This window comes from Eptesicus fuscus, chromosome 2 (assembly GCF_027574615.1).
Source record: "Eptesicus fuscus isolate TK198812 chromosome 2, DD_ASM_mEF_20220401, whole genome shotgun sequence".
In the NCBI taxonomy this organism is placed as follows: Eukaryota; Metazoa; Chordata; class Mammalia; order Chiroptera; family Vespertilionidae; genus Eptesicus; species Eptesicus fuscus.
In genome coordinates this window covers 4,035,984-4,058,783 of record NC_072474.1, presented here as the reverse complement: position 1 = coordinate 4,058,783, position 22,800 = coordinate 4,035,984, and the positions used below count along the sequence as shown (strand labels likewise).

At 38.5% G+C, this 22,800-nt stretch overlaps 1 protein-coding gene across 2 annotated transcripts in view; it reads left to right on the top strand.

Moving 5' to 3' along the window:
* KLHDC1 (kelch domain containing 1) overlaps positions 1 to 22,800 on the top strand; it is a 73,841-nt gene that overhangs the window by 46,259 nt on the left and 4,782 nt on the right. Inside the window, exons 7-13 of one of the 2 annotated variants that reach the window (XM_054725346.1) lie at positions 2,952 to 3,035; positions 3,489 to 3,547; positions 6,011 to 6,123; positions 8,183 to 8,255; positions 12,757 to 12,841; positions 14,459 to 14,511; positions 17,124 to 18,101. In XM_054725346.1, the coding sequence (XP_054581321.1) occupies positions 2,952 to 3,035; positions 3,489 to 3,547; positions 6,011 to 6,123; positions 8,183 to 8,255; positions 12,757 to 12,841; positions 14,459 to 14,511; positions 17,124 to 17,160 (504 nt within the window). In that variant the 3' untranslated portion in view covers positions 17,161 to 18,101. Of the gene's footprint in view, positions 1 to 2,951; positions 3,036 to 3,488; positions 3,548 to 6,010; positions 6,124 to 8,182; positions 8,256 to 12,756; positions 12,842 to 14,458; positions 14,512 to 17,123; positions 18,102 to 22,800 lie in introns of those variants that run through there. The other variant, XM_054725341.1, reaches the window with a different exon arrangement.

The window sequence follows — 22,800 nt, the reverse complement described above, 5'->3', positions numbered from 1 at the left end:
TAAATTGAAAACCTTCTGGAAAGGATTTCCCATTCTAGATGCCATTAAGAATATTTGTAATTTATGAGAAGAGGTTAAAACATCAACATTGACAAGAGCTTGGAGGAATTTGATTCTGGCCCTCATGGATGACTTTGAGGGGTTCAAGACTTCAGTGGAGGAAGTAATGGCAGATGTGGTGAAATAGCGAGGGAACTAGAATTACAAGTGGAGCCTGAAGATGTGACTGAACTGCTGCATCTCATGATAAAACTTTAACAGATGAATAGATGCTTCTTAGGGATGACAAAGTGGTTTCTTGAGATGGAATCTACTCCTGGTGAAAATGCTATGAAGACTATTGAAATGAAAACGAAGCATTTAGAATATTACATAACCTTAGCTGATAAAGCAGCAGGGTTTGAAAGGATTGGCTCCAATTTTAAAAGAAGTTCTACTCTGGGTAAAAGGCTACCAAACAGCACTGCATGCTACAGAGAAATCATTCATGAAAGGATGAGTCAATTGGTGTGGCAAAATTCACTATTGTCTTATTGTAAGAAATTACCACAGCCACCTAACCTGCAACAACCACCACCTGATCAGTCAGTAGCCATCAACATCCAGGCAAGACCTTCCACCAGCAAAAGATTAAAACTTGCTGGAGGCTCACATGAGGTTAGCATTTTTTAGCAATATAGTCTTTTTTAGTTAAGGTATTTTTTAGATATAAAGTATTTTAGACATAATATTGCACACTTAATATACTGCAGTATAGTGTAAATATAATTTTACATGCTCTGGGAAACCAAAAAATTTGTGTGACTTCACTTTATCACAATATTCACTTTATTAGAGTGGTCTGAAATCTGTAATACCTGTGAGGTATGACTATACTCTTCAAGAACGAAATTTATTTGCCCTAGCCAGTTTTGCTCAGTGGGTAGAGTATTGGCCTGCAAACCAAAGGGTCCTAGGTTCAATTCTAGTCAAGGGCACATACCTCGGTTCCAGGCTCCTCCCTGACACGGGCCCTGGTCAGGGCTTGTGCAGGAGGCAACTAATCGATGTGTTTCTCTCACAGCAATATTTCTCTCTGTCTTTCACTCTCTCTCTAAAAAAAAAAATCAATGGAAAAATATCCTTGGGTGAGGATTTTTTTAAAAAAGATAATGAAATTTATTCACCCTTATCTTTACTTTTTAAAGCATTTTTCTTAAATGCCTGAGACTATTTAGCAAAATAATATTTTGTGTAAGTTTTAGCTTAAAAATAAGGATTTTAAAATGACATTTTAAAAGATTCTCTTTCTCCCCTCTTCCTTCTGCTCTCCTCTCTCTCTCTTTCTTCTCTCTCTCTCTCTCTCTCTCTCTCTCTCTCTCTCTCTCTCTCTCTCTCACACACACACACACACACACACACACACACACACAGTTAATATTATTAAGTGAGCAGTGCACAGTGCTTACACCAAATAGTACTTTATCTCACAATAACTGGTAATACTTCTCTATACTTTTTTTTGAATAAATATATTAGATATTTACTTCAGAGAAGTTTTGGATTGGTGGGGAAAGGGAGAGTGTAATGAGTAGAAGAACAAGATTTGAAGGATTTTATGCATAATTTTCATGTGTTCCTGGTGGGTGTCTTTGTGTATGTGTTTCATCCCAAGTTCTGAAAGAACCCTACATTATCAGCTCATTGGCTACCGAATGTGAGCAGCAGTCAGAACACACACAACATTTATCTGTTAAGTTTGCTGTCTTACATGGGTGCGTTTCATGGCACCCGCAAAACAATTACAACAGTAACATCAAAGAACACTGATCACAGGTCACCATACAAATATAATAATAAAAAGAGTTCGAAATATTTTGAGACTTACCAAAATGTGACACAGACACGAACTGAGCAAATTCTGTTGGAAAAATGGCATTGATGGACTTGCTTGATGCAGAGTTGCCACAAACCTTCAATTTATAAAAAAAATGCAATATCTACAAAGCACAACAAAGTGAAGCACAATAAAACAAGGTATCTTACTATTTAGAGCAGTGCTTTTCAACCTTTTTCATCTCATGGCATGCATAAACTGATTACTAACATTCTGCAGCACACCAAAATATATATTTTTTGCTAGTCTTACAAAAATTTTGGCATAATTTTGATCCATTCACATCAGACATCTATTGTTGTGACTGTTGTCATTTTTTCCTTCATTGATTTTTAGAGAGAGAGTGGAAGGGAGGCAAGGAGCAGGGGAGGAGAGAGAAACATCAGTGTGAGAGAGACACATCAATTGGTTGCCTCCTGCACGCGCCCCAACCAGGGTTGGAGATCAAACATGCAACCTCAAGTATGTGCCCTTGGCTGGGAATCAAATCCACCACCCTTTGGTGTGTGGGCCGGTGCTCTAACCACTGAACAACAGCTGTTGTCATTTTTTAAAAAACAAGTAATCCTTTTTAAAAAAATAATATTTTTAAAAATATATTTTTATTGATTTGAGAGAAGAAGGGAGAGAGAGATAGAAACATCAGTGATAAGAGAGAACCATTGCTCAGCTGCCTCCTGTTAGCCCTACACTGGGATGGAGCTTGCAAGCCAGGCATGTGCCCTTGACCAGAATCGAACCCGGGACCCTTCAGTTCACAGGCCGATGCTCTATCCACTGAGCCAAACCAGCTGGGGCATCAGTGTTTTAATTTCATAATCTAAGAAAGAAAAGGTCAGTGTCCCTGGCTAAATAGTCAGGTATTGCATGTTTTAAAAATTGTGTGGCACACCAGTGTGCCTGCGGTGGCACAGCGGTTGAAAATCACTGATTTAGAGTGAACTTTTACATTAGGCTTTCTAATGGAATTACATAGGTAATGGTAACTTAGCAGTCGAGTATTTTTCATACTAAGCATAAGAATGTGATTTCACACGTTTCAAGTTTTGCACTGTTTTCTGATCTCTGCTTGCAGGGTGGAGTCCCACCACAGCCACGAGCCGCACATACCTGTGCAGTGCTTGGAAATAAGGGCTATGTCTTTGGTGGACGTGTTTTGGTTAGTATAATCTTCTTATGTGTGATGCTTCATATAAAAATATATTCTCTGAATTTATAGAACAACTGAACATTAAAAAAATCTAGAAATGATAGTGTCCTTCAATAACTTTTATCTTCTGTTCCCAAACAGACCATACATGAATAATCACAGATGGTTATAAATCACATTTTAATGAGGAGAATCCTTCACTTTAGTGTATTATTAGAAAAGTTTAATTTCTTATCATCTAAATCCTGTTAGTTTGAAGTCATTTCTTCCTTTCCCCCTTGATACTTTAATTTGATAGCTCTATGTTAACTTCATTAGTGCTGAGCATTGTTTCCCAATATATAAACTTACGATGTTAAGTAAAATAGAGATAATCTATTTTTAATAGAAACTATTTTAAAACAAAATTTTAGCTTATGAAAGATGTAAAACACTGACCAGTTTAACACACTTTTATTTTAGCAAACTAGGATGAATGATTTGCACTATCTAAACTTAGATACCTGGATTTGGTCTGGAAGGTAAGTATGAAATTTGTTTGTTTTTACTTATAGGCATTTCTGTGTGTGTCTGTATATGTGTGTGCACCATAATCCAATTTGGGTCTCTAAAACTGAATTATTATATTTTTCTCTTCAGATTATATGTCTAAGCAAGGAATATATAGATTAAAGAGAGTTTGTTTTTTAACCCAACTATATAAGACATGAGAATACTAGCAGTTGAAAATTGATTATGTAAAAGTACTGGTTTTATACTATGTTCTTGAGGACAGGTCAGTAGAAGAAATAAAGGAACAGTTGAATAGGGGCATCACAGGTGAACAGATAATGGAGTGGATAAAAGTCAGATTTTGTTTATAGCTCATAATCTATATTTAGCAATATAATAAATATATTTAGCTATAATTCATCTGTTCATGTAATGAGATGAACTCAGCTATATATTATTTCAAAGTATAAATGCAATAAAAAATGAAACCACGAGAGTGTAAAAAAAAGCAGATTATCTATAAAATCTTGCCATGGAGAAGGCTTTTCTAAAAATGATAAAAACTCAAAATTCATAAATTAAAAGATAGGTTGATAAAACTACTTAAGAATTAATTATTTCTGTGTTAAAAAATATACCACAAAAATTAAAAGGCAGATTGGCAAATGCAAACAAAAAATAAATTAGAAGTAATATTTATAGCATTTCTTTTTTATGTTTGTTTGACTTACATAGTATTTTTTATTTTGAAATTTTTTTTTAAATTTTTTTATTTTTTCAATTACAGTATATGCATTTAATATTTTGTATTAGTGTCAGGTGTTCAGCATAGTGGTGAGACAATCATATACTTTATACAATATTTGTAGTATTTCTAACAGAGTAGGCTGAGATCTGCAAGAACTAAGTCAGTAAAAACAAAACAAAAAAACCCAAATAATCCAATAGGAAAGTGGACAAAGAACATGAATGAGCAACTCATAAAAGACATATAAATAGGCAAAATTATTTTTAAAAGATGTTCAATTTCATGGAATATTAAAGAAATGGAAATAAAACTAGTTTGCACTATCAGATAAAAATAATTACAAATGACCAGTGTGTGCCAGGTTGTAACAACATAATTAGAAGAAGTATAAATTGGTACACTTTTTCTGGAGGGTAGTCTGGCAATATGTTTAAAATAGAAAATGGAATTTCGACTTTGATCCAGAATTTCTCTGAAGACAATAATTGGACAAGTATATTTTATGTGTGTATATGTACACAAAAATGTTTATTGCAACATTATTTATGAAAACAAAAACTTGAGATCAACCTTCAGGCCCACAAGTGGGGATTGTTTAAATCATGGTACATCTGCCCAAAGGGCTGCCATGCTTCCATTAGCAAAGAAATCTACTTCATGGAAATATTCTACAGCATTCTAGTAAAGTAAAAAAAATTACAGAATGGAACATACCCCATTTATAATTTTTTAAAATATATTTTTATTGATTTCAGAGAGGAAGAGAGAGGGAGAGAGAAAGATATAGAAACATCAATGATGAAAGAGAATCATTGATTGGCTGCCTCCCACAACCTGGCATGTGCCCTGACTAGGAATCGAACCCTGTCCTCCTGGTTCATAGGTCGATGCTCAGTCACTGAGCCACTCCAGCCGGGCCCTATTTATAATTTTTAATAAATATTTATATGCACATTAAAGTCTGGAAACATATATACCAAATTATTGTTTCTTATGGCTGGAAGACAGGATTATATAAAACATTAAATATTTTTGTGGTTGTTGAATGTTTTCTAATCAAAATGTTTTTTATAGTAAATAAAAACAATAAATACAAATATTTCCGGTTTGGAGAAAAGCAAATAACATCTTCTACAAATGGCCCATGTTCTTCTGGAGCATTCCAGAATGCTGGAGAATGGTGCCTGCTCACCTCTTAAATCAGTTAAACTCATGTGCTTATGTTTTTACTTATGTTTCTATTTTTTAAGGAATAGAACAGTATTTGTTTGTAACCTTTAGGGTTTTTTTCCTGGATCTGGAATGGCTTGTATGCTTTTATTTTGAAGCTAGAGTGAAGATAATGCTTTGGGAAAATCTACAACAAATAGACCAAGTAAAAACAACAACAAAATCCCATGATACCATTGAGGAAATCTGCTGAAAACACAAAATTAAACATGAAACAACAGTTAAAGGTTATAGCCATGAAAATAATTATGTTGAAACACTTGAGGAAGTTGCATTGATTAATCAACAAGAATGATGCTGAGTATGCATTGTGAATTAACTGGGGATTAATTTTTAATCTGTGTTCTACGACCAGGTGGAATAGACACTACGTGAAAAGGTTGTTTAAACTCATCAAATAATTTTAAAATTTTTTTAATTAGAGCAGTTTTTCCCTTTAAGATCTGAGATTATTGAAAACCATTTATTTTAACTAACATAGTACCTAGATTTATATATATATATTTTGCCACAGGATTCCTATTAATGGAGAAAACCCTAAACATCGATCATGGCATACTTTAACACCAATAGCTGATGATAAGCTTTTCTTATTTGGTGGACTAAGTGCGGACAATATTCCATTAAGTAAGTGAATTCATGTGTAGCCTATAGTTATTATCCTTTTGTCCCTAAGTTGTATTTTATACTTAAGGTATATTCCTTTTTTTCTGATTTTATGCTGTACCTTTATTTTATCCCTAACTATATGCTTGCACTGAGAATTAGAACTGGAAGACCCCTTGGCTTCTGTGGCCTTGGCTCTCGATGTTCTCCTGTTTCCTAGGTGTAGAGAAAAGGAAGGGTGGCTGAACCTAGGTGAATTAAAGCCCCTTTCAACTATAGTAGCCTACGATTCTATCTCCTCCTGATTTTTCATCCCGATGCTTATACTGTAGGCTGGAATGGAGATTAGAAGAGCAGCCTTTTCCAGAATGCTCTGGAAATATAAGGTGGGAAGGCCTGTTGCTTCTTTCTTTGTTCCCAATCTATAAAGGAACGTGATTAGCTAGAATTTTTTAAACTCCTGTCACTGCTGACCCCAAAGGTTTTGAAATGCAGTTTTTCTTTCAGCAGTAAAATTATGCCGTCAGGATAGACCAAGAATATCCATTTCTTAGTTTGACATACTAAGTGTTGTGTATTTTCTTAACTCAAGAGTTTTCTATGGCTAGAGATGTTTTTGTTAAGGTAACTTATATACAATTAAAACAACTTCTATAATCTTATATAGGATTTAGAAAAAACTATATTTTTTTCAACAAAAACTTACTGAGCATCAACTGTATATATGGCAGTCTGCTGGCCAACAAACGCCAGAGGTTGAGTGGAAACAGCAGTTCCTAGTATGGGGTGTTAACTGTTGCAGAATATTATGCCTCTTCAGTTTCTAGACATTTTAATTAAAAGAGATTTGGAACCTGCCCTGCCCGGGTTGGCTCAGTGGATAGAGCATTGGCCCACAGACTGAAGGGTCCTGGATTCGATTCTGATCAAGGGCGCATACCTCGGTTGCAGGCCCTGGTCAGGGCACTTTCGGGAGGCAGCCAACCAATCTACTAGTATGTGTCTCTCTCACATCAATGTTCTCTCTCTGTCTCTCCCTCTCCCTTACACTCGCTCTAAAAAACCAATGGAAAAATATCCTTGGGTGAGGATTAACAAAAAAAAGAGAGAGAGATTTGGAATCTAATAAAAAAGCTAACATTTACCCATTTCACTAGGATTTGTTTAATATCATATCTTCATGAGCACTACTGTTTTTATTTTATTTTTAAAAAGTATGTTTTTATTGATTTTAGAAAGAGAGGAAGGGAGAAGGATAGAGAGAGATAGAAACATCAGTTGGCTGCCTCCTGCACGCCCCTCACTGCGGATAGCGCTGCAGCCCAGGCATGTGCCCGACTGAGAATTGAACCAGTGAGCTCCTGGTTCGTGGGTCGATGCTTGACCCTTGAGACATACTCGCTGGGCAGCACTACCGTGTTTAATTCCTATTTGCTGGTGTTGGTCTTTGGCCTATGGGGAATTAAATGTCCTACTTCTTTAAAAAGTGTTTTTATTTTAAATTAACTTATTCTGCAATTATAGTTGGTATACACTATTATATTAGTTTCAGGTACAGAAAAAGTGATCGCCCGATAAGTATAGTACCCATCTGTAAGTGCCCTAACTCTTAGTCCAGTCAATTTCCTCCTTTATAGATTCAGCTTAAGATGTGGTCATATGTGTTTTACATAATACTAAGAAATAAGTTTTAGTTTTGTTGACTCTGATAATGGCATTGTAGTTATGTGACAAAGCTGTTGTAGGTATGTAAAAAAATTCAATTCATTTAAAGTAATGCTGACTAAAGTATGTATGGGGAAAATGATCAGAGATTTAGGGTTTGCTTTAGAATAACTGAATAACAACAATAATAAAGAGAGATAAATGGAGCACATATGACAAAATCTGGATAGTTGTTGAGTCTGGGATATGTTTGGGTTCATTGTTATGTTCACTCTACTTTTGTATATCTCTGAAAAATGTTATGAGAAAACATGCGTACACATAAGACAGCTGCATAAATGTAGCATGATAAATTTGGATAAAAATTAAAATTTTATTCCAAAGACTTAATTTTTGAACTGTCACAATATTGCAGGTGATGGTTGGATTCATAATGTCATATCAAATTGTTGGAAACAACTGACATATTTACCTAAAACAAGACCCAGGTAAGTTTAGAAGTTGATAAATAGTAAAATAGTTAAGAATTTTTAAAGTATTAAAATATAGCACTGAATTTATAGTGTTTGCCATTAAAACCATAAATCACCAGGAAGGATGTCTTTCAAATAAGCTTGTTATTACCTAAATAATTTAATTACCATTTAAATGATATCTGATTGTTAGAAATGATCTATTCAGTTTCTACCCATATTTGCATGTTTGAGACTATTATTCTTTAGGTAAATGCATACTCTTGCCTGATTAATATGAAAAGGCTTAAGAAATTGAAAGTATATAATGTTACTATTTTTAATAAGTAGACAAGAATGAGGTTGGCTTTAGCAGTAGTTATTTGTTTATGGAAGAGGTTGAGAGTAATTTAATTGGGAATTTGCTTTTATGTTGATCAAGTAGGTGGCAGGTTATTATTTTTTCTGTATTAAACTGTATCTTAATAATGTTTATTAATGTGAATTTAAAAAAACATGTTAGTTATTTATGGTATATTATAGAGTATAATTTTTTTACAAAATATTGTAGAAACAATATATTATTATTAGACTACAAAGAAAACCACATTAATACTGCAATGCTTTTTTAAAAAATATGTTTTTATTGATATTTAGAGAGGAGGAGAGGAGAGGGATAGAGAGATAAAAACATTAATCAGCTGCCTCCTGCAACCCGGGCATGTGCCCTGACCAGGAATCAAATGGGTGACCTCTTGGTTCATGGGCTGATGCTCAACCACTGAGCCACACCGGCTGGACACTATTGTAATTCTTATTTTTTCTCTAATTTGATTGATGGTATAATAAAGATATATTCATAGGAAATTCAAATTTAGCACATTATAATTATTATAGTTAGCAATAGATTTTATTCTAATTCATGCTATGTATTTCAGATTTTTTACTATAGGTTATTTATACTAATGTGAAGTCAACTTAATGACATGCATTTCAGTAATTTAATATATAACAAGTAACTTGAGAAAAAGACCTGAAAATATTTAATATATCTAATTTTATATCTCTATATTAATATCCATAATATATTTAGAGTTTATCATAATTATGTGTATGATTCTTATATTTTTATATATAAAAATTCATTGGAATATATTACTTTAGCAATTCTGGATCTTTTGTAATGCGTATTTTAATTTAAAGAGTTTTATATTAAGATATAGGAGCTCAGAATTCTAGTCCTTGCTCAGCTACTAGTTAGCATTTTGGCTTTGGGAAAGTCACTTACGAAACTGAGCATCATTTTCTTCATCTGTGAAGTGAGAGCCTTGGACTAGATAAGCTCTTTGTTCTCTTCCATTTGTTTGATTGTATGAATGCATTAATTATAGACCAAGTGGTAGTAAGAATGCTTAATTTTTAAATTGCTATTTTATATTTCAATCCTTAATGATTAAAGTAATACAACTATGATCAATAATATACTAGTTAGAACTGAGCTATGTAAAGAGATTTTTTTTGAATTCAGCCTATGTGTCATGTAAATAATATGCTTTATTAGAATGTTTAGGTGATAAGTTTAGAGCAGCTGTGAGAGGACATAAACTATCAGTCTGTAGAAAAACATCAGGTTGCAAGCTAGATGTCACCAAAATCAAGGCAGGAAAGGCTTTCCAGTGTTCTTCGATGCTGAAGTCCAGGCCAGAGTTTCCATAAGGCAGATAAGACAGAGGCAGAGCTATCTTCAGGTATGAGGTGAGGAGGAGAACAGGTGGGATACAGTTTAGTGTAAGGAGAACATATATGTGTGTATATACTAATTTTTTATAAAAGTGCGAATGTACTTAACATCTGATTGCATTTTGTGCAAACTTTTCCAAGCTATAATTTGAAATGTAAGCTGCCCAATTCTCCTCTTGTAATTCTACAGCAGGTTTCTCAACCTCAGCACTATTGACATTTTGGACCAAATTATTTATTTTGAGAGGTGTCCTATGCATTGGAGGATGTTTAACAGCATCTCTGGCCTCTACCCACAAGATCCCAGTAGTACTGCCCCCCACCCAACCTGGAGTTATGATGATCAAAAATATCTCCATCTACTGTCAGGTGTCCCTGTGGGGACAGGATTGCCCCTGGTTGGACCCACTGCCCTCCAGGGTTGCACTCTTCCTCAGGTCTCGCCTTAGATGAAACGGTGCTTGGTTGAGAAGCCATCTATCTAGCCATGTCTGATCATCTGTACAGAGAGCTGTCAGCGAAGAATTTCCTTAAATGTCTGTGCCAAACGTGTAACTAGGTGTTGGTCTTCAGAGCCTTGGGCACTGTTGTGTCCCATGGGCATTGGCAAGGTTATGTGACCTTCTCTCAGTAAGTTAAGCTTTTCTTTCCCACATGTGAGTACTTCATCATATTCTATCTCCTTTACCCAGTCTCTCTCCCCGTCCCCTTTTCTGACCTCACAACATAATCTGGGTGTTACGGATGATTTATATCAAAGTACGGTCTAACGTACAAGTTGGAGAATTGGGCAGAGTATTTCCCAAACAGAGACTCTACTGACTCAGTTCTATCCTGGGTCCCCAGTGCTTTTGTCATTGCATGTGTCATGATTGTTTGAGGAAAGGAATTGATTAAAAAATTGTGCATAATCCCACTGTTTGCACTTGTGGAAGTTAAGTAAAAGTATTGATGTGCTAAAAATAAGTTATGTGATAATAAAATAAGTAATTAATGTAATTGTTTGTAGAATCTGTTGCTTCAGCAATTTGGTCTGTTAAGAGAAGTAATCAAAGTATTCTCAAAATCAAAGCAATGACTTTATAAACCCTCAATTTATCTTTTAAAATTGAGAAATTTATGTGTACTTTTTTTCTGAGAGTTTGAGCCCTGAGAAATATTGAACTTTTTAAAACCATAAAAGTATTCTTGGTAAAGAATGTGGAGATGGATATGAGCTATCACACCATTTGAAAGACCACATTAGATGCTCCACTCCTTTATGAAATGATTTGTTTATTTAAACAATAAACTATGCTGGCATTTTGTGTTTACTTTTGTTAATCAAAAGTTTTTGGTCTACACTGGATGCAGAACACCATAGTGGGCATTTTGAAAGAGAAGCATAAAATTCAATCACCCCGGTTCCCGTGATGTGCGGGCAAACAGTTTACACTGCTTCCGAGAAAAGCAAACCAAAAAAAGCCCTAATTTGTAGCATTTGCTGATTCCCACCATGGCCGTTTCAAGCTCCCAGCAGGTCACTGTGCGTGGAACGTGCGCAGCTGGCTGTAACGAGCCGAGCCGACAAGCCAGCTCCAGCACACCACTGTGGCAGCTTTTGACCTTAGGATCTTATAGTTTTTGTGGGGAGGTAAAGACACATACATCAAACAAAGCAGTATATAGAGGAGTTCATCTTCAAATGTAAGTTAGATTATAAAATGAGCACAAAATGTTAACAGATGCAGAATAGAGAGGGTGACAGAGCCAGTTTGGGTTGCATTTGGGAATTTTGAGGTTTTTTTTTAAAGGCCCCGAGAGAGTGATTTCTCATTCTAAAACTAGGAAATGGGGTGAACAAAAGCCTAGAGACATAGAAGCTTCACTCTTAGGGGACGCGAGGAAATGAAGTTGGCTGGAGAGAAGGTTCATCTGGGGAGAGGCAGCCGTTAGTTTTGGAGGAAAAAGAAATAGCTGTGGTCATAAATATTAGGAGAAGGAAGACGGCACAGGTGCTTCTTGATCAGGAAATGTCATGGTTAAAAATATTATACATCAGCTATCTGTAGTTGAGAAAGATTAGAGGCAGAAAAAGGAGGAACATGTATGGTATTCTGTACCCAGAGTGATAAATAGTGTGACAATGTAAATGAAAAGAAAATGCCAAATTGGATTTGCCAGGTGATGGGGAAGAGAGAATAGGAAAGAAATAGTAAAAAATGATGAGGGCAATAAGATGGTAGATAGTAAGAAGAATGGGAAAGGCGGCTATTTTTGTTGTTCAGTTCATTTTTATTTTTATTTTTTAAAATATATTTTTATTGATTTCAGAGAGGAAGGGAGAGGGAGAGAGAGATTGAAACATCAATGATGAGAGAGAATCATCAATCGCTGCCTCCTACATGCCCCTTACTGGGGATTGAGTCTGCAACCCAGGCATATGCCCTGACTGGGAATCGAACTGGTGACCTCTTGGTTTCTGGGTCAATGCTCAGCCACTGAGCCACACCCAGCTATATTTTTAAATTGCATAATTTTATGATTAAAATATTTCAATACCTATGTGAAAAGGAGATTAGAAAAAGATTGGGGGATATAATGGGAAAGAGTTATTGGGGGTCATCTCCTTAATTGAAATGATATGATTTAATGAACTCTAGAATCGAATCCTCTGATGATTCTAGAGGAATCTTTAAAATCTGTCCTCTTCGGAAAGAGATTACATTTTAGAGTGTGCAACTGAAAATTGATTAATATGCGATATACAGCTTCTTCCTTGGTAGTATTTCACTCTGTTTACACCTGTCAATCATAGGTTATGGCACACAGCCTGCTTGGGAAAAGAAAATGAAATAATGGTATTTGGTGGGAGCAAAGATGACTTACTTTCCTTGGATACAGTAAGAAAATTTCTTATCTAAATATTTCCTCTGAGTAATTGTGTTATTCATCCTAAATCCTTATTCAAGAATGCTCATTTCCCACATTGCAAAATATGGAAGGGCATGGAATGTTCCTCTGTGGTGTGACTAATCTTCAGAATAAGTGGCTGTGGAGAAGCATTTAGGATATTGTTGGTTTACAAATCAAAATAGGGCTATTAACTTCATTAGTCAAATTATTAAGAAGAGCTTTTATAATTTTATTGAATTAAAGTATTTGTAATATTTGATACATATGAATATATAATGTATATTACTACTCAGTGTAGTAAGTACTCATGAAATTTGCTACCTAGCAATAACTAGAATATCATCATGTTAGCTTTTTCCCTCAAGAGGAAACTACTTTGAAATGTTTAAAGTTTATTTTCTTTTTATTTTATGCATATTTTGCCACTACTTCACCCTTGTTTTACATTTGCATTTAAAGCATTCCAGTTTTAAAATCTGGTAAAACTAAGGTCTAAGGAATAATGAGTAGCCTTGGGAGAGTACTGTTCTCTCACTGCTATCACCTGGGGAAATTCAGAGCAGAGTGGCCGCCTTCCTCTTCTGTATGTGGTGGGACAGGAGTCAGGACGTGGCGCTGGTTTGCATGGAGCACGCGGGCAGCAGGACTGAGCCGCCAGGGCTGGGCTGGGTCAGGAGCCAGGGCCCAACCAAGGAGGCGCAGCTCCTGCCACCTCTTTAGGCGTAGTTATCTCCAGAGTTGTTCCCACTGAGTGACCTGGCGAACCCTGAATAAGGTGGGTCATCTCCAGGGAACTTGTTTTTTTCATAGTTATGAGGCCTCCAATTCAAATGTTACGTATATTGAAAGTTTCAGAACTTTCTTTGACTGAGAATTCAAAGAAACTGAATTTTATTGAATTCAGTGCTTCAATAAAAAATTATAACCACAACTTTGTATTTAATTAAAAATCAAATTTAGTAGTTTGTCTTCTTTTTATTAGCACTAGAAGTCTTAGGATACAAATTTTATCATTAAAATAGGAATTCTCATTAAAATCATGGTCATAAATTATGAAATTCTAAAGACCTAGTTGAAAGGATTAGAGAAATTTTCTGCTGACTCATCCACATTAATTTTTAGATGAGAGAATCATATCCAGAAAACATTCTGGATCTGTAATTTTCAAATGAAGAATTCCCAGGACTCCTGGGACCACCTGGAAAAGGGAGTTGGGATAAAGAGAAGATTAAAAATAAGTCATTTGAAAGAAAAAAGTTCTGCTTAAAAAACAAAAAAGCTTGAAAACCAGTACTATTCTCATTTTGAACTCACTGTTCTAAGGGAAAAACATGTTTCTGGTTTTTAAAATTGCAGTTATATAGACTGTGGTTAGGTAAAAATTGGGTCACTGAAAAAATGGTAACCACATATCTAACATTTGTATGGACACAGATATGTGTATGTCTGTGTATGTTTGTGCATGCATGTGTACATGTGTGTTCATGGCTGGAGAGAGATTTATTTGCTGCTTTATGTAATTTCTTTTATATTTACAAAACATTCAATTTTTAATGCAGTTATTTTTATCAAAAACCTTGATAACTTCTTTTTATGTTGATTAGGGTCACTGTAATGATTTATTGATCTTTCAAACACAGCCTTATTCACTACTCAGGTAAGCAATTTTATTTTTCATGTATATGCTATAAATACATGATAATTTCTTCCTCATTTTGGGAAAGCTTTGTAATATTTTTCCCCCTAACAATCATCCAAGGATATGCTATTATTGATTTTTAGAGAGAGAGGAAGAGAGGGAGGGAGAAAGACAGACAGAGAGAGAGAGAGAGAGACAGAGAGAGAGAGGGAGAGAAACATCTATTTGAGAGAGAAATATTAATTTGTTGCTTCCCATACGCACCCCAACCTGGGATAAAACTGTGCCTTTTGGTATATGGGACGATGCTCCAACCAACTGAGCCAACTGGCCAGAGCAGCTTTGTAATATTTTTCAGGTAGTTTATGACTTGAATTTAAGAAAATGTTTAAATTGCCCTAACAATAGCCCTGGCCAGTTTTGCTCAGTGGTTAGAGTGTCAGCCTGTGCACTGAAGGCTCTCAGGTTTGACTCCCAGTCAAGGGCACCCCACCTAGGTTGCAGGTTCCCCAGTCCCGGTGGGGGCTTGTGCGGGAGGGTGCGAGAGGCAACCAATCGATGTGTCTCTCTCTCTCCTCCTCCTCCTCTCCCCCTTCCACTCCCTCTAGAAATCAATGGAAAAAATACCCTTGGGTGAGGATTAAAAAAAAAATTTGTCCTAAGAGTATAATCAAATTTGTAATGATGAACCAACCATACACCAATGTTATTTTTAAAACTTAAAATATACAGTATAGTCACATTTTTGCTTAGCTTGTAAAATTGCATTTCGTTCATATGGGAATATTAAACATACTTTAATTTGTTTTTCCTTGATTCTCAACCTGATTTAACTTTTCTGAACTCAGAGTGTAAACACATATAGATGCATCTAATTTAGTAGAATTTTTTTATAATCCCAAAGCTGTTATTAAATTGGTGGTGTGACTTATAGTGTCTTAGCTCATATACTTCTGCTTTAAAAGGAGTGAATACAACGTTTAGTGGGAGGGTTGTGGAAGAAGCCCGTATTTCTGCCTGAGAGAGTTGGGAGGAAGGGTTTGAGTGAGGTAGAAGTTGCCCAGTGAAGAACTGTAGGTTATTTAATGCAGTAGGAATAACATGGGTGAAGGAGAGAGAGAGAGAGAGGACATGCTATATGTAAAGGAGTGTACTTTAACTTCCAGACGTTCTACAGCTTGAACCACTTGAAAACCAACGGACTAGCTTAAACCGAACCTTCCCACAGTCTTTGGTAACTGCTCGTTCCGTTGTGCAGTGTTTCCTGCACCTGCGGCTCTTTAGAATCGCATGTGGAACTTTAACACATATTGATGCCTGTGTTCCACTCCCACAGGTTATGGTTTCACTCGTCTGGGTGTAGCGTGGACTTCAGAATATTTGAAAGATCCCAAGGTACAGGCAGAGTTTTGAAATAGATACTGTAATGATTTTATACCGCAGAGTATTTTTACTTAACTTTTACCATGAACATAACTACTTTCCCTAAGTAGATTGCAAATTCCTTATATCCAGGGATCAAGAAATACAATATTCAAGACGGCATGGTGCTATGAAACGAAGTCATGACCTTCCCCTTAAGTTGCTGATAATATAGAAGGCAGGCATTCAAACAGCTATAGTAGAAAAAGGGGAAGAGGGGGACCCAAAAATGCATTTTTAAAGATTGAAGGGAAGACATACAATTCTATTTCCCACCATCCATGCTATTTATTTTGTACATATCTGTGAGAGGGATGGAAGATAGGAAGAAGTGCTGATAAGTAGTTATAGAAGATGTAACAATAAAGAGTTACATATTTAAGTTTGGCTTTAAACTTTCTGTAGTACTGACAGTTACTCTTGGTCCCAGATTTTTCAGGGAAGTTGTTGTCTCAAATACCTTATTACATTGAAGTTTATTTTTCCTGTTTAAGCCTGAAAAATATGATCACTGTAAGCACACTTCTATTTATTAAATAATAAAATGAATTATTTTGGGAACTACAAATTGTGAATGGCTGACCTTTTAAGGAGCCATCACACTTAGTTCTCAAGACCACCAGTTAAAAAAAACCCCAACTATAGTAGAAAAGTAAAAATTGCTTTAAGAGGAACATATAGAAAGTTCATGAGAATACTAGAGAAGCAGGCTCTCTGTCCACTTGGTTAAGATTATGGCCAGGTGGCTCAGTGGGTTGGGCATTGTCCTGTATGCTAAAAGGCCACAGGTTTGATTCCCAGCCAGGGTACATACCTAGGTTACGAGTTGAATCCCCAGTTGGGGCATGTATAGGAAGCAAACGAGATACCTCTCTCTCTCTCTCTCTCTCTCTCTCTCTCTCTCTCTCTCTCTCTCTCTCCCCCCCTCCCACCCTCCCTCCCTCCCACCTTCCTCCCTCTCTAAAAAGAAAATAAAATCTATAAGAACATATCCTCAGGTGAGGATTTAAAAAAAAAGATTGTGAAGGTTAGGGAAGTCTTTACAGAAGAAGAGTTTGAGACAAGAATTTGCTATGAACAACCAGTGCAGAGGAAACTGACTTCTTGAGTATTCCTGGGAAATAAGTATGAGGGGGGAGCTGTAAGAAATGAGGTTGGACAAGAAATCAGAAACCATACGTCATGCAGGGCTTTGTGTCTCCTTGTAGATCAGGAAGCATGAGAAAATTTGGAGCAGAGGAATGAGGTGATCATATTACCCGTTAGAAAATGCCTCTGGCAGCAGTGTGGATGAGACTGACTGGAGGGTTATGTGACGAGGTGAGGAAAGTTGGTAGAGACTGTTGCAGTTGTCAGGCACAAAGTGAGGGTCTGATCTGGAAAATGGCAGTGGAGAAAAGGGGGGGAGATGGGAATCTTAAGGAGGTAAAATGGGCTTGGTAGTTGAATGGATGCCAAGGGAAGAGGTGGAAGGATTAGCAATAGAAAGAATAGGGAGAATGCAGTGGATTTCATGGTGGGATGGGGTGGAAACGACAAATTTGGTTTTGGACATAATTGTGTTTGAAGTGCTTATGGGACCTCTAAGTGGAGCTATCCAGTAAATAGTTAATATGTGGAGAGAGGCCTGGACCGACATAAAAATTTAAGAACTGTCGGAGTATAAATGGGTCTGGGTTAGTTCTGCCCAGAAGGAGTTTTGAGAGTAAGGATGAAGCCAACAGCTGAGCATTGAGAGCTTCTAACGTTTGAGGAGCAGGTAGAGGAAAAGGAAGCCCAGAGAGTGACCCAAGATGTCAAGGTGAAGCAGGAGATGATGGAAACACAAAGCCCGAGGGAGGAAGACTTCAAGATGGAAAGACTTCATTGTAAAGAGGTCACGGAGTGTCTGGGTTGAAAAGTGCCTTGGAGTTGGACAACACTAGGACGTTTTTGGTGAGGTGAAGGTGGAAGCCAGGATGACTTCTGGGGATTAACATCAAGACCAAGGAAGGCCCTAACCGGTTTGGCTCAGTGGATAGAGCATCGGCCTGCGAACTGAAGGGTCCCAGGTTCGATTCCGGTCAAGGGCATGTACCTTGGTTGCGGGCACATCCCCAGTGTGGGGTGTGCAAGAGGCAGCTGATCAATGTTTCTCTCTCATCGATGTTTCTAACTCTCTATCCCTCTCCCTTCCTCTCTGTAAAAAATCAATAAAATATATTAAAAAAAAAAAGACCAAGGAAGAAGGCAGCATATTTGGTCACAGCTGAGGGGAAGAAACCAATGGGAGTACATTGTTGGAAACACAAGAAGTGAAGAAAAATGGACAGAGGATATATTTTTTAAATTGATCTTTATTGTTCAGATTATTACAGATGTCCCTCTTTTTTCCTCCATAGCTCCCCTTCACCCAGTTCCTACCCCACCCAGGCCCTCGCCACCCTATTGTCTGTGTCCATAGGTAATGCACACATGCATATAAGATCTTTGTCTAATCTATTCCCGCACCCTCCCACACTCCTTCCCTCTGAGAATCCTCAGTCTGTTCCATTTCCATGCCCCTGATTCTGTTCCATTCACCAGTTTATTCTGTTCATCATATTTTTTATTCATTTGATTTTTAGATTCACTTGTTGATAGATATGTATTTGTTGTCACTTGGTTGTTCATAATTTTTATCTTTACCTTTTTCTTCTTCTTCCTCTTCTTAAAGAATATCCTTCAGCATTTCATATAATACTGGTTTGGTGGTGATGAACTCCTTTAGCTTTTTCTTCTCTGTGAAGCTCTTTTATCTGACCTTTAATTCTAAGTGATAGCTTTGCTGGGTAGATTATTCTTGGTTATAGGTTCTTGCTACTCATATTTTTGAATATTTCTTACCACTCCCTTCTGGCCTACATAGTTTCTGTTGAGAAATCAGCTGACAGTTGTATGGCTGCTCCCTTGTAGGTAACTAACTGTTTTTCTCTTGCTGCTTTTAAGATCCTCTCTTTGTCTTTTGCCCTTGGCATTTTAATTATGATGTGTCTTGGTGTAGTCCTCTTTGGAGTCCTCTTGTTTGGGGTTCTCTGTGCGCTTCCTGGACTCGTAAGTCTATTTCTTTCACCAGGTGGGGGAAGTTTTCTGTCACTATTTCTTCAAATAGGTTTTCAGTATCTTGCTCTCTCTCTTCTTCTGGCACCCCCATAATTCGGATGTTGGTACACTTGAAGTTATCTCAGAGGTTTCTTACACTATCTTCATATTTTTGGATTCTTTTTTCTCTTCTGGTTGGTGTTTTTTGCTTCCTTGTATTTCAAATCATTGATTTGATTCTTGGGATCCTCTAGTCTACTGTTGAATCTCTGTATATTATTCTTTATTTCAGTCAGTGTATGCTTAATTTCTGACCGGTCCTTTTCCATTTTTTTGGCATTCTCACTAAGATCCTTGAAAGTCTCACTAAGTTCCTCGGAGGTTTCTAGAAGATTCTTGAGTAACTTATAACCGTGGTTTTGAACCCTATATCCAGTAGTTTGCTTTCTTCCATTTCTTTCATTTGTGACATGTTTCTTTGTCTCCGCATTTTGGCTGCTTCCCTGTGTTTGTTTCTGTGTATTGGGTAGCTGCCAAGTCTCCATGAGTTGATAGAGTGGCTTTGTGTGTTAGTGTCCTACAGGGCCCAGTGGCTCAGCCTCCCCAGTTACCTGAGGTGGACACTCTTGGTGCACCCCTGTGTGGGCTGTGTGCACAGTCTTGTTGTAGTTGAGCCTTGATTGCTGTTGGTGTCACTGGGAGGAATTGACCTCCAGGCCAATTGGCTGTGGGGACCAGCTGTGACTACAGTGGGAGAGCTGCTGTGCAGGAGACACCCCTATGGAGCAGGACTTGCTTCAGTGGGGCTTTGTGCTCACTGAATCTGCCCCTTGAGTGTGTTGCTTATGGATGTGTAGAGGTGTAATCTGATATGGTCTCACACTGATCACTGGGTACACTGGCTCTTGGGTCTCTAGGGAGGTGCAGTCAGTCACTGCCTGGGGCCACCTTGCAGGAGCTACAGAGAGATCTGCAGATCCCTCCTCTTTGTATCGGGTTTGGAAGTGCCCAGACAGGTTTGGAAGTGCCCAGACAGGTTTGGAAGTGCCCAGATGAGGCCCAGCTTTGAAGCAAGGCAGGCTGGTGCTGGTGTCGGTTTTTGGTCCTTTTATTGACAGGTTTGGGGCTCCTTGACCCAGCTGCAGCTTGTTTGACAGGTTTTATCCTGAGAAAGGACAGACTATTCATATGCAAGGGCCGCTGTGCACAGCTTGGATGGGGTTGTAAATTGGGTGGGGTGGGGTCTCAGGGAATCTCAAGGGCGGAGCAAACAGAAATGGCTGCCAGTCATCCCTGCACCTGGGAGGTCCCAGCATGGGAACTATGACCGCTGCTGTGAGCACCTCCATCTGGAAGAAAGCCGCCCCTCGTTCCTGCCCTGGTGCCAGACAGACCAGTTTCTCCCTGTATGTGTCTGGGTCCCCCAGAGCCTCGCCCATGTGGACGAAAGGGGCCACATGCTGACCTGACAAGCTCAGGGGAGGCCTGCATGGCGGTCTTGCAAACTCAGAGACCTAAAGTCACCACAAAGGATGGTCTGAAATTAAACTTTAACTAAAGGCAGTGATGGTGGGTAGTTACGTCCTAGTCCAGTATCTTCACTGACAAGGTCAACCTTTACCTTAACTGAGCCTTTCTGTCCTTTTGCATCTATAATAACATACCCTTGAAGTGTCTGGGTAACTTGTAACTTCCCTGTTTCTGGACCCCCTGGGGCACAACCTAATGTGCTGGGCACCAGGAAAGATACCACAAATTCCTTCATTATCATGTTAATTGTTCCTGCACCCACCTAAGTATGTGTCCATCATTTTACTTTTTATCCAATCCCAAGGGTCCCCTCCTACCCCCCCCCCCCCCCCCCGCTTTACTTTCTCCCGCCTCTCTAATCTATCACCAATGACTTTCATGTAACCCACCTATGTCCCTCCTTTGATTGCAATGTATAAATACAGAGCATTATCTCAATTCGTTGAGGTTCTGCTTTCCGGCATATGTTGACAGTTTGGCTCAAATAAACTCACAAAAATTCTTTACAGGTTTCAATGGTTTTTTTACGTAACACCCGCACTGGAGCTCAGAGGAAGTGGGAGCTTGTAAGTTCAGTTGGAGGTGCCGGCCCCCTTTTAAGAGGAGCAGCTGGGTCTCCAGCAGCCTGTGTGTCACTCGCCCCAATCTGCACTGGTTTTTACATTTCGTAGTTCTTACTGCCCTTAGGGACTTATTTCCCCAGCTCTGGGACCCTGGGCTGGGGGTCTGGTGTGGGGCTGGGACCCCTCGCTCCTCGCTGCTCCTCCGGGCGGCCTCCGCAGAGAGGATCTTCCTCCCGATTCAAAAAGCCGCACACCCGAGTGCCGGACCGGCCCCTTCCGCGCTCGGCACCTCCTACCCGTCTCAGTGCGCTTTCTTCTTTACCTCTTAGTGGTAGTTCGTCCACTCAGACAGCTTTCCCTAGGTTCTGGATAATAGTTGTTCTGTGTTTTAGTTGTAATTTTGATGTGGTTGTGGGAGGCAGCAAGTACAGGCAGTTACCTATGCCGCCATCCTGGTTCCCAGAGCATGGTTTTAAGGAGGTGAATTTTAGCGAACAGGTCATTGAATTGCCCCTTGACTGGAGCAAGAATAATTTTGACACAGTGGGCAAAGAAGGAAGTACAGATATAAAGACGGACACATTTGTTGGTTAGGGGCATGGCTCTGAGGAAGGTTTAGCTGCTAGTGAGGTCATCTGATAAGAAAGAAGAGAGGTGAGGATTTGAACTTAAGAAGAGTGGTGAAATTTGAAACAGCTGCGGAGGTGACTGAGAAGATTGACTTAGATCTGTAACAGTGCTGAGACTCAGGAGGGCCCTGCGGTCGAGGGGAACCACGGTGCAGTGGCAGGAACCTGGTTTCTCCAGCAGCACTGAGCAGCCAGGTTGCACGGGCAGAAAGGAGATAGTTCACTGGAATTTAGCCAGGATGGTTAATGGAGGGACAGTGGCGTGGGGGATTAAAATTGTTGGCAAGAGAATGACCTGCATATGTACTAAGCTGGATAGGAAAGAAAATTAAAACTGGATGGGTCTTATTATTTGGTGAACCAAGAAGAGTCAAAAGATGAGTGTAAGAATGAAAAGGAGCCGAAACCGGTTTGGCTCAGTGGATAGAGCGTCGGCCTGCGGACTGAGGGGTCCCAGGTTCGATTCCGGTCAAGGGCATGTACCTTGTTTGGGGCACATCCCCAGTAGGAGGTGTGCAGGAGGCAGCTGATCGATGTTTCTCTCTCATCGATGTTTCTAACTCTCTATTCCTCTCCCTTCCTCTCTGTAAAAAATCAATAAAATATATTTAAAAAAAAAAAAAAAGAATGAAAAGGATGCAAGGATTATGGTCCAAGGGGAGGATCTGAGAGTTTAAGATTTCAGAGGTTGAACCGCCCTGATAAGGTCATAAAGAATAAAAAAGGGTTTCCACACAGATGATAAAATCAGTCAAGGGACAAGATTGTGGCGAGTCAGGGCCAAAGTCCTCACTATACAAGGGGGTTGGGGCTGGGGATGGGAATGCGCAGGAGGTTGATAGATGGTGATACCTAAAGGTGAAATGATCGCAGGCTGGAAGCAGCGGTGAGGAGAGGACACTGGCATTGGCTCCTGGACTGTGAAAGCGGAGGTGAGGGAAATGTACTCTTCTCAAGAGGGCTGCACATCAAGCAATTTTCGATTTCAATTAAAGCTAGAACAGAAAGTCAGAGGGAGCAGATGTGTTTTTTGTTTTTTTTATTATGGTATCACATAATTTTCCTCATCCCCCCACTCCCACTCCAAACCCCTCCCCATGTAT